Here is a 12,287-nt window from a genome sequence, read left to right as displayed (position 1 = left end):
TGTGTATGGAGCCTCCTCACTGTCCCCAGGTGTGTGTGGGGGTCTCCTCACTGTCCCCGGGTGTGTGTGTGTGGGTCTCCTCACTGTCCCTGGTTGTGTATGGAGCCTCCTCACTGTCCCCGGGTGTGGCTGTCCCCATTGCGTGGTGTCCCCGCTGCCCCGCCCTGTGTGGCAGCCATTGCGCTCACCTGGTCTGCCACTCCGCCGCCCCCTTGGCCCGCTCTCTCCGCGCTTCTCTCTGCTTCTCCTCCAGCCGCTCCTTCTCTTGGCTGGCCAGATCTAGGGTCCAAGCAAACAGTTCGGGTCAGACAGAGACCTCAGAACTGCCCCCACCCCCCAGGCACCTGGACCTCTAGACAGCATGTCCCACTGTGGCTGGAAAGCCACAGACAACAGGTTTTGTCATCAGGAGACCAAATGTAATCACAGCTGCCGAAGCCAGCTGTCCCTGCAGCAGCGGGGCCCCTCCCAAATGGAGCTCAGTAGAGCATGGGGCTGCGTGTGCTGCGTGTTCTCCAACAGGCTACTCAAGGTATGGTCTGTGGTACACTAGTCTGGAGCTCACGCAGGGCCCCAGCACCACCTGAGACCCTAGTCGCAAGCAGGCACTCAGGAAGGAGAGTCAGCCCAACCCCTGGCTGTGCAAACCACAGCCCATCTCTCAACAGAGACGAGCTCCATTTCACCTTAGCTTTCCAGGGTAACTGCCACGTGGCTTCTCAGTGTGACCAAGGTTTCTCTCCTAAAACATCACTAACTCAAGTGAGGCGCGGTGGCTCATGCCTGCCTGCAATCCCAGCACTTAGGACACTTAGGAGGCCTGAGGCAGGCAGATCACTTGAACCCAAGAGTTGGCAAAACCCCATCTCCATAAAAAATAAAAAAATTAGGCCTGGCGCGGTGGCTCACGCCTGTAATCCCAGCACTTTGGGAGGCTGAGGAGGGAGGATCATGAGGTCAGGAGTTCGAGAGGAGCCTCGCCAACATGGTGAAACCCCATCTTTACTAAAAATACAAAAAATTAGCCGGGTGTGGTGGCAGGTGCCTGTAATCCCAGCTACGCTGGAGGCTGAAGCAGAAGAATTGCTTAAACCTGTGACGCAGAGGTTGCGGCGGGCTAAGATCATGCCACTGCACTCCAGCCAGGACAGCAAGAGCAAAATTCCATCTCAAAAAAAACCCAACAAAAACAAAACCTCGCAAAAATTAGCAGGGTGTGGTGGCATGCACTTATAATCCCAGCTACTTGGGAGGCTGAGGCAAGAGAAACGCTTGAACCTGGGAGGTTGAGGCTGCAGTGACTGCATCACTGCACTCCAGCCTGGGTGACAGAGAGAGGTCCCAACTCTAAAAATAAATAAATAAATAAAATATCACTAACTCAAAACCTAGGACACTTTAAATATGCCTCCCTAGCCAGAAGTTCCACTGCGGATTCGACCTAGATGAGTAAGTTGTGCGGCTGCCATGCTGCAGAGGAACGCTGTGTGCACAGAGCTCACTGGGAGCCTGAGGGGGCAGGACACCCACGCACGAGCTGCGACGGCGCCGACGGCTGCTCAGATCCTCACAGCGGAACATGTGCAGTTTTCAAACTGTCATCTTAACTTCTGTTTAATAACAAAAAATCAGAAACTCGCACTTTGTTTTTAAGATAGGGTCTCTGCCTCCTGAGTTCCAGCGATTCTTATGCCTCAGCCTCCAGAGTAGCTGGGATTACAAGCACACACCACCATGCCTGGCTACTTTTTGGATATTTAGAAGAGATGGAGTTTCACCATGTTGGCCAGGCTGGTTTTGAACTCCTGACCTCAGGTGATCCACCTGCTTTGGCCTCCCAAAGTGCTGGGATTACAGGCATGAGCCACCATGCCTGGCCTAGGACTTGTACTTTCTGTGTACTCTTTTTCATTTCACTTTCTAGTAATGTAACTTTACAAATTTATTTAAGTTTATTTACAAAAAGGTTTGGTCTGGGGCAGGCGAGAGCTCTTCAAAGTCCTTTGCCGCAGATGGTCTGAGAAGCCTGGCTCTAGAAGGCCTCGGCCTGCTTGTTTGTTTAGGGAAAAGGACTGGCCCCCTGAAGGGGAGAGCCTGGCTTCTGCCAGTGGGCGCTCTGTACTCCCCACCCAAGCCAGGGCGTCCTTGGCCCAGCCCCCTCCTCTGGCGGTGCAGCACGCACCCATGTCGCCGTTCTCCATGCCGCGGATGTCGGGGCGCAGGCGGCAGTCTGTGGGTGGCAGGGTCTTCTCCATGCCCGTCTCCAGCTCGTTGAGGCTCACAGTGAAACTGGTGAAATTATACATCTGCGGAGCAGGCACAGGGACGCGGCCTCAGCAGGGCCTCTGAGCTGCAGGCCATGCTCTGAGACCCCCAGTGGGCCCTGGACACCCTGCAGGTGCTACCTGACTGCCACCACCAGAACCCACTTCCGCTAGCGCCGCCACACAAATGTAACGCCTCTGCCATCTTCACTAAGCACTCATCTCGTGCTGCACCTGTAACGTCTGCAGTCTGAGGTGTGACAGCAAAACACACACGTTTCTTTTTCTGTCGTCACAATTCATCGACAGATTTGTCACCAGCTTGCTGGAAACATTCTGGCCAAGGCCACCTGTCTCCCACTGCTCAACTCTCAGCTTGCACCTGCTCCTTCCCTGCCCTCACCACACCTGCCCGCAGGTCCCTCCTCTCCACCCTCCAGCTGCCAAAGCCTCAGCCCTGGGAGCAAGTTAACTTGTCATGTCAAAAACTTGAATGCTTAAGGCATGACAGTCACCCCGTGCCCAGGATGCCCGGGGCCTTGCTCTGCCTCACTTCTGGCTTGCAGCTGTGCCTGCTCTGCGCCTCCTGGACAGCATGCCCGAGCAGCCTGCTGCAGCACTCTGCACCCATGGTCTGCATCCCCCAGGGCCCTGGGCCCTCTCAGGTCCTCCCGCCACAGCCAGGCCCCCCAGCCACCACCCGTGTCCTCCCTCTTCTGCTGCCCCTACTGCATCTCAAACAGCCAGAAGGGCCACAGGAAACATCAACCGCACCAGTCACCCCCTGCTTAAATGACTTCCATGGTGTCCCATGTCATTCAGAGCAAAAGCTGAAGTCATCTGCGGACCCCTGCACCCCTCCACCCTCATCCCCATGGCCCCCTTGGGCCTTCTGGCCCTCACACACTAGTCTACTCCAGGGGGTTCTGCCCGGGCTGCCCCCTCTGCCCAAATGCAATCCCTGGACAAACCCCACTCCATGACCGAAGCCACAGCACTCAGATGCCCTCCCTGGCACCTAAGGCACCACTGGGTTCTCAGGCATGAGTCCACCACCTGCCCCGCCTCCCTGCTGGGGCCTCGTCTGCCTGGTCCCCGTGCCCAGGCCCACAGTGCCTGGCAGGCAGGTGGACTCAACACATATGCTGAGCCAAAGGCTGGAAGCACGAGTTATCTTGAAAGAGATTTCCATTGAAAAAAAAAAAAATCCAAAATACCAATAGTATCATTGGCAGGCCACAGTGTCTCATGCCTGTGGTCCCAGCAACGCAGGAGGCCAAGGCAGTAAGGCTGCTTGAGGCCAGAAGTTCAAGACCAGCCTGGGCAACATAGGAAGATCTCCTCTCCACAAAAAATAGAAAATTAGTTTGGCATGGTGGCACACGCCTGTGGTCCTCGCTACTCAGGAGCCTGAGGTGGGAGGATCACTTGAACCCAGCAGCTGGAGACTGCAGTGAGATCCCACCACTGCACTGCAGCCTGGGTGACAGAGTGACACTCTGCCTCTATTAAAAAAGAAAACAGCATTGTTAGACCCGTTCATGCTGTGCTCAAATAATGACAGCGACTGTTGAGGCAATACGCTCAGAGGTGAAGATTTTGCTTCCTTTTCTGTATTTTACATGTTCTGCTCTGTTTATGGGACATACAAAATTTTATATTGCATATATTTTGTATATGAATAGGAATTTATAAAAGATATCAAGATATTACATAACGTGATTATATTTATCATAAACCACATATCAATTACTTTGTTATATATACGTAAGACATGTCATTTACCATATATTTAATAAAATTATCAGTGTAATTTTCAAAAATAAATATCACGATGCATTTAAGCACGTGAATTGACAAGTTAGAAAAACAATCTCCCAGACCAGGTCTGGAGGCCTCTTTGGTAAGATGCACTCAGCGCAGGCCTTGGCAGGCAACGGCCACGTGCCTGTCTGACGTTCCCGGGAAGCGCAAGCGTGTGCCCCGCAGGCGGCTCCGACATGCAGCTGAGCGTGCGTGGGTACCTCGACCTGCACGTCCTGCAGAGCAGCGGTGCCAACCCCAACAGCAGGCCCCGAGGCCGGCAGGCAGGCACAGGGATGCAGCTCCAGGGAGAGCAGAGGCCCACCCCACTGGCGAAGGCCCCTCCGTCTGCTCAGGGACAACAGGCTTAGGCGAGGTGGCAGACAAGGGCCCAAGGACAGGGAAGAGCGGAGGGGCTGGCCCGGGGCGCGCTGAGGCAGGTCTGACCTGGGCAGGCAGAGGCGTCAGGCCACGGAGGGGCACAGACCTGGGCGGAGTTGGGGGGCCGCGTGTTGATCCTCCAGAGCAGCTTGCTGCCGGGGATGACCTGCACAGTCTCCTGGGCCCCAGGCACGTCGTCAGCCACGTCGCTCTCAGCCTTTCTGGAGCCGTCCTCCTGAAACACAGAACCCTGCTGTGTGGCCGCCCGGGGAGGACAGCTATTCTCAGAGTGCCTTTCAGACCAGTCACCACGCCTGAGCACAGCCAGACAGCCTTGGCCTTTCTTTTGTTTTTTTTTTTTTTTTGAGACAGAGTTTCACTCTTGTTGCCCAGGCTGGAGCGCAATGGTGAGACTTAGGCTCACTGCAACCTCCACCTCACGAGTTCAAGCGATTCTCCTGCCTCAGCCTCCTGAGTAGCTGGTATTATAAGCACTCGCCACCACACCCGACTAATTTTTTTTGTCTTTTTTGTAGAGACAGAGTTTTACTATGTTGGCCAGGCTGGTCTGGAACTCCTGGTGTCAGGCAATCCACTCGCCTCGGCCTCTGACAGTGCCGCAGTTACAGGCACGAGCCACCGCGCCCAGCCTTTTTTTTCTTAAACTAAGGAGAAAATCGAATTTCCTCCCCAGTCTATCCGCTGTCTGTCACTGTTCAGAGAGGAACCAGGCCCCAGTCCCTAAAGCAGCTCACGCTCCCTTCGTGGGGACGTGCTGTCTATTCTAACTGACACTCAAAGAGAAGACGACAGCAAGTCGGTAGCAGGGCGTGTTTCCTTTCGGGAGAAGCAGGCACGTGAAAGGGCGCTCTACGGAGTCTGAGCGTGGCTGTACGGGCGATGCCTTCCACATAACACGTTCATTCACGCTCATGGCGCCTCTCCAGAAGGCAGGTTCTGGGACTGAGAGCTTTCCTAGATGTGCAGCTTTCCCTCCATCAGGAGTGACTCATGTGTGGGGGTTTCAGGGTCTCTCGGCGTTTCACACAGAGCCCACTGTACAGCACACCCTAATGAAAAGACAAAACCTGCCACGCTGCTTTTCAAAAGGAAGAGAATGGTTACCAGATGCTGCTGTTCAGGGAGACTACTGAAAACAAGGGGGTCAAAGGCCTGGGCTTCCTGCATCAGCGGGGCTGTGTCACACTGGCTGTGGGCCACCTGGCCTGAGGCCGGGTGAGGGAGAGCCGACGTTCAAGGACAAGTGTTCACGGAAAACACTCCTGTTTCTAGGTCACCTCCAGGAGCAGGAAAGCATCAAAAGATATCACTAAATGGGTTTACCCTTTCAGGCCTGTATAGTCTGTAAGAAGAATTGTACTTTTTAAATAAAAAAGGATGATTAAAAAAGGTGTCTACCAGCACACATAAAATACTACAACGTAAAAACCGGATCCTGGAGGAGGCTGAATGTTTTTGTTAAATAAATATTGAACGTTTCAGGTTTGGTGCATTCCAATTCATTATGTAGAAAATGTGACACCTCTTTTGAACTATCACTTATTTTTAAGCTCAAGAACAACCAGTCTTAAGGTAATCAGTATACCAAAGCTCCACGGGGAAAATCCTGCCCATACTTTCTAGCTGTTGAATATATTATCTGGCACTCACAACTAAAAACAAAAAATTGAAATTCACTTTATTTTTAAAATACGTCTAGGCTAATTTGAAGAAAGCGAGATTTACTGAGAAGGACCCAGAAGTTGGAGCTTCCAGAAAAGTAGCAGCCTTGCATGAGGTTTCCTCAGGTACTTCCAGCCATAAGGGCGGGCGACTATGACTCCGGGGCACCGGTACCCACTGCTTATAGCTGCAGCCTCTGTGCAACTGAAATACAGATACATCGGCTGGGTGTTGCGGCTCATGCCTGTGATCCCAGCACTTTGGCAGGTCGAGGCGGGAGGACTGCCTGAGCCCAGGAGTTCAAGACCAGCCTGGGCAACACAGCAAGACCCTAATGCTATGAAAAAATAAAAATAAAAATTAGCCAGGCGTGGTGGTGCACACCTACAGTCCTCGCCACTTAGAAGGCTAAGGAGGGAGGATCGCTTGGGTCTGGTAGCTAGAGGCTGGAAAAAAAAACGGAAAGAAATACAGATAAACTCCCCAGTGATACTAGAACCCACAACACGCAGTTCATCTGGACCAATTCTGCATGTTCATCTCTCCTGGTGGGGCCAAAAGGCTCCCTGGGCCCCCGACAGGTGAGCCAAGGGCCACAGCACCCGACAGCCCTCAGCTCCCAGGGCGCAGCACCCCCGGGCGCCCCAGCCCTTACCAGCTTGGCTTTCCTCAGGTGGTCGCCTCTCCTCTCCTGCTTCTTGAAGGATTCATACGAAGCAGGATCTATGCCCCACAAACATTCTGTCCACTTGCCATAGATCACAAAGAGCTTCTTTTTGCTGTAATTAAATGAGATTTGTAAAGCTAAGTTTTAGTCATCACAAACCATCTGTCTAAACAGGCAGCACCTTCATGCTGCCCCTGGAATAAACTCCCCTCAGGCACGTCTTCTTATGCGTTTTGGGGCATCTCTGGACATCAACGCAAAGGTGAAAATTTGCATTCTGGGACCATTCCTAGCCCTGATACACACCAAGGAAAGGAAAATGAAGGGCTGGAAACCCCACAGACGGACGGCCCACAGGGCTGCAGGAGGCGGGAAGGGGCAAAAAGAAGCGAGATTTTTAAAGTGGAAAGCCGCCTGCGCCCACAACAATCTGAAACGCACTGAATGTGCGCACGTCCTTCAGTGCTTTTCTACCAACGGGGCCGTCAACACTGCTTGCTGCATCTTTGGTTCCCCACCTGCCTTTTTTCATCAAAAACAACCCCGAGACCTGTGCAGAGCTGCCGCGATTCCAAAAGGGATGAAGCCAAATAGCTCCAGGCTCCGTTTTCTTTCTTTTGGCCTCTTGCTGGGAAGAGTCCACCGCAATCACAGACCCCCTGGAAGTGCAGCTCTGACAGGCCCAGGACCCAGGAGGGCACGGCGTCTTGGCGTGCCTACAGAGCCAGCACATGGACACGGGGAACTGGGCCAGGCCTCACCCAGCAGACAGCCTGGGGACAACTCTATGTCTCCAAGGACAAACTGCCCTTAAATTTACGATGGAAAACCAGAAAACCAAAACACACTTTACACGCACTCACTGAGGGGCAGCGAGTGCTGGCCTTGGCACCCCTGCCCACTTCTGGAAATGGACATCCAGCTGCTCCCTGGGCTGAGTTCCACAGGCGCGGGGTGGGGGTGCTCAAGGCACTGGTGACTGCCACCCCATCATAAAACTGCTGTCCCTTCTAGGTCCACACATTTATCTTCTCATGTTTCAGGGGAGAAATGGTCAGTTATAAGCCTGGGCATTTTATTTTACAGGCCTTTGAAACAGGTGCATTTCTGATACACAACAGATGGTGGACAGAGCAGAAACATCACCCGTCTTATTTTTTTTTGAGATGGAAACTTGCTCTGCCACCCAGGCTGGAGTGCAGTGGCATGATCTCGGCTCACTGAAACCTCCACCTCCCGGGCTCAAGTGATTCTCATGCCTCAGCCTCCCGAGTAGCTGGGATTACAGACGTGCACCACCACACCCAGCTAAGTTTTGTATTTTTAGTACAGACAGGGTTTCACCATATTGGCCAGGCTGGTCTTGAACTCCTGGCCTCATGTGATCTGTTCCCCTCGGCCTCCCAAAGTGATGGGATTATAGGCATGAGCCATTGCACCTGGCCCAACTATTTCAAACTGGGGGCTAGTTTTTCATGGGAAATGTACAGATTCTAGGAACTAGAAGGATCCTCACAACATTCTATGGCTCAAATTCCTTACCGAAAAAAAATTAACAAATTTGAGACCCAGATCACAAAGTAATTAACCCAAATGGGGAGAACAAAAGCTGAAAAGTTTGTTAAAACAGTACTGACCATTTTTCTACTCACAAAAACTTGTGAAAGTCCCTGATTTAAAGACTCGAGTGAACCAGTCACATGACACTGACACCCCACAAGTTAACATCTGAATCTCGCCTGACAATGTGCATGGGATGCGGGTGGGGAAAAGTCTGCACGGCCATGCTCCCACCTCAGCTCTGCTGCGGAACCACAGTCTCGTCCCACTCCCAGCACAAATAGCTGGCTTCTCAAGTCAATTTTATCAACTGGGCTTGGTGGCTCACACCTGTAATCCTGACACTTTGGGAGGCTGAGGGGGGAGGATCATGAGGTCAGGAGTTTGAGACCACCCTGGCCGACATATGGTGACACCTCGTCTCTACTAAAAATACAAAATTTAGCTGGGCGTGGTGGCACGTGCCTGCAGTCCCCGCTACTCGGGAGGCTGAAGCAGAAGAATCACTTGAACCCAGGAAGCAAAGGTTGCGGTGAGCCAAGATCAAGCCATTGCACTCCAGCCTGGGCTACAGAGAAAGACTCCATTTCAAAAAAACAAAAACAATTTTATCAAAAGAAGATGGCCCCAGTAACAAGTCGCCTAGAAACTACATTCAGAAACACCCTTTATTTCCTTTTACACTCAATAACCAAATGCCTTTCCTAAACAACAAAGAGTCATGTCGTGGAGCATGAACAGACAGCACTGGGACCCGCGTCTTGTGTGCACTGGCACACGCAGGCCCAGCAGCGCCCGAGCCCTCAAGCGCAGACATGCAGGCTGCAGTGGTGCCTAGGGACCACCTTGCAAGGACCTACTTTTTGTCCTGAATGTGTCCTTCCACTCTGTGAAGTTCTTTTCCGAATAATCCACACGGTTTAAAGTGAAGCACACACTTGTGTCCAGTTCTGTGGGAAAAACACGCACAGGTTTCTGCCGTGAGACAGCAAACAGCCAGAAGGGCCACCCCCGCAATGGGAGAAGTGAGGTGGAGGCCCTGGGGTGGGCAGGGGAGTGACTGTGAATGGGCACGGTGGGCCTTTGGAGCGAGGGACATGTTTGAAACTGGCAGTGGGATGACTCCATGATCTGGTCCATTTGCTAAAAACCACTTAGGTGTCCACTCAGAATGGGCGGATTTTAGGATTCATCGATTACACATCACCAAAGTGGTGAAAAGGCAAAGCCCACCCGTCGTGAGCTTCCAGGAACAGGCATTCAAGCCTGGACAGTGGCTGACCGCTGTGGACGGCCACTGTGCTGCGCCTGGCAATGGGACAGCTTGTGGGCACAGTTCAAAGCCTGAAAGTAACAACTGTGACTGAAAACAGAGCCGTGAACAAGGAGCACCCATGGTGATGCAGCACCGGCCAGAGTCAACTCCAGGCAGCTGCTGGGCCTCGGCCAGCCGGGACACGGCAGTGGCTCGTGAGGCTGAGCTAAACCCCACCCGGAGCACGGGCATCCCCACTTCCCGGCTCACTCACCCCACCCAGAGCCTCACATTCTCTCCCGACAGTGGGGGCTGTCACCTGTGGTTTAGAATCTCCACTGTCCCATACTGCTCTATCCACAGCTGCCCGATGATGACGTTGTGCACACAGCAGGTGGGGTTGGTCCAGGTGTAGGCTTCATTATGCCTGTGAGGACACCAGAAGACAAACAGTCAGAGTCCAAAAAGGCCAAGACACACTGTGACCTACGATGCGAAGGCCAGGCGGGGCTGGGCCACACCACCCGGCGCCCGCCAGAGAGCAGCGCGCTGCTTTGAAGCCCCTCTGCCGGGGACTGTGTATTTAGCAAGCGTTTGAAATGTACTTCTTTCCTTTGTAGCATCTACAAAGCTTTCTACTTAAATGTCAAGACAATGTTAATAAGCAATCAAAGAAGACCAAACAAAGGGAAACGGCTTTCCTGTGAAGTCTCAAAAGAAAAGCCACCTCACCAAACACATCTGCGGTAATGCAGGGTCATGGGCACGCGGCCCTGGCCATCTGGGGAGCCGGCACGTGGCTGTGGAGGGGTGCATGGTTTTCTCCCAAATGGCCCTGCCCAAGAAGAAAACACCCCACAAACGTGAGGCAGCAGATCAGCAGCCCCATATTTTGAGTGGCTACATGGAGGAGTCAGTGAAGGTGAAAATCCGCTCAGAGCAGGGTATTTCACAACACGTGTGGGATCCTCTGAATTTCCTAGGCGGGGCCCAAGCCTGCTCATCAGCAAGGTGTGCAGCTTTCCCTTCTGCAGGCTTCTTCCTGAGTAAGCAAGGCCACTGCACGACAGGCACAAGGCCACACCAACCCCACGACACTCCTCAGGGGCTTCTCCAGGTCCCTGTGGAACCTTCTAGCAGCCATCCAGGCTGGGCCAATGTGAAGCAAAACCCACATCAAATGCTTCATCATGGCGAGGTGGCACTGATCACAGATCTCCTTATTCATCTGTCAGGACCTGGTGCCTACAAGAAGACCGCAGGCAGTGGCTCAGCAAGACTCACACCTCAGGACCGGCGGCCCAGGGGGACGCCAGCATCTAGTCTGTGTCTGCTGGGTTTTAGCGGCCGGTGCTTGCTGGAGACGTGTGTTTTGCTTTGAGGTGTCTTTGGTCGACACTGGACCGGGCAGTATGCAGGCTGGGAGTGAAGAGGGGTGCTGGGCAGCCTCTCGGATGGTCCCCTCCCAGGCCGTTTGAATTTCCAACCCTCAGTCACCCCTGCACATGAACACGGGTTGGGCACTTCCCTGGCCTCCTTCTCAGCTCTCCCCCGCTGTGGGAGGCAATGCCCTGCAGCATGTAACCCCCGGCCAGCAGCCTCGAAGGTGAGGGGGACACAGGCGCCACAGGCAGCCCAACCCTCATCCCCTCACAACCCCTCGGTCCCCAGCCCTCAGAAACCCTGCCAGACTGGGGTGTACGCTGCTAAGTTTGGGGCTGTCACACAGTAAAAGACAAGGAACACAATTAGTTGACAGAAAGGGATATGAATTCCAACTGCCGTCGGAGATGAGGACATCCCCCAGCAGCATGGGACCCATCTTCAGATGGTCAGGAAGCTCAAGTGAAGCCGTCTGCTGTGGGAAGGCCACCACCTCAGGAGAAAGAGGACAGGCCTTCCTCCTGAAGGAGGACTGCTCTCCACATCACCAGCACCCACTCTAGTTTATCCGCGAAGTGGGGCTCGGCGGGACGCACCACTACTCACTTGAGCAGCTCCAGCGTGATGGTGCCTCGGGGCTCCGCCTCCACGCTCTTGCCCCAGAACTTGAGCTTGGGGTAGATGGAACCATGGAACAGGAAGTCGTGGTTGAGGCCTTCTGAGTGGAACGCACTGATGGGGGGGTGGTGACTGACCTGTTCCGATATAAATCTGAATCCTAAATCTTCCCTAGGTCGAAGAATAAAAAAGAGAAACAGCCATATTAATGGTAGCAACATAAAAGAAAGGGCAGCTCAGTCATCACGCACAGCCCCTCATTGGACGCCGGGAAGCAGGAGCCCTCCATGCCACAAGATGTGGTGGAAACACCCGCCGCTCTGACGTCGCACTTGGCCTAATGCTGGCAACAGACACACAGCCACAGCTTCCCGAGCACATCTGACCACACCGGGAGGGCAATGGCGCAGGAACACCTCCGCCCCAATGCCCCACTCACTCTCCATGGGAGCACCTGAGCCACAGTGGTGTCTGGCCAGAGGTGCCCAGAGGCGCAGGTGGAGAAGCACCCCTACAGATCCCTGACTCCAAACTCTCAGGAACCTCGAGGACTCCCACTGCCTAGGAACTCAGGACCCGAAACCCATTCTGAAGGGGTACTCCTTGACTTTCTACAAGGTCCCTGAAATTTCAGTGATGGAATGGCTTTTTTTTTTTTTTTGAGACGGAGTTT

The 12,287-nt window shown here is 53.5% G+C and overlaps 1 protein-coding gene across 3 annotated transcripts in view; it reads right to left on the bottom strand.

The window, feature by feature from the left end:
• OSBPL2 (oxysterol binding protein like 2) overlaps positions 1-12,287 on the bottom strand; it is a 60,888-nt gene that overhangs the window by 6,383 nt on the left and 42,218 nt on the right. For all 3 annotated transcript variants that reach the window (XM_037729573.1, XM_017503475.2, XM_017503476.2), the window contains 7 exons: positions 11,603-11,785; positions 9,933-10,040; positions 9,219-9,308; positions 6,787-6,910; positions 4,555-4,683; positions 2,183-2,306; positions 189-279 (listed from right to left, as the gene is read on the bottom strand). In XM_037729573.1, the coding sequence (XP_037585501.1) occupies positions 189-279; positions 2,183-2,306; positions 4,555-4,683; positions 6,787-6,910; positions 9,219-9,308; positions 9,933-10,040; positions 11,603-11,785 (849 nt within the window). The remainder of the gene's footprint in view (positions 1-188; positions 280-2,182; positions 2,307-4,554; positions 4,684-6,786; positions 6,911-9,218; positions 9,309-9,932; positions 10,041-11,602; positions 11,786-12,287) is intronic.

This window comes from Cebus imitator, unplaced genomic scaffold (assembly GCF_001604975.1).
Source record: "Cebus imitator isolate Cc_AM_T3 unplaced genomic scaffold, Cebus_imitator-1.0 Scaffold311, whole genome shotgun sequence".
In the NCBI taxonomy this organism is placed as follows: Eukaryota; Metazoa; Chordata; class Mammalia; order Primates; family Cebidae; genus Cebus; species Cebus imitator.
This window is presented reverse-complemented; position numbering and strand designations above follow the sequence as displayed.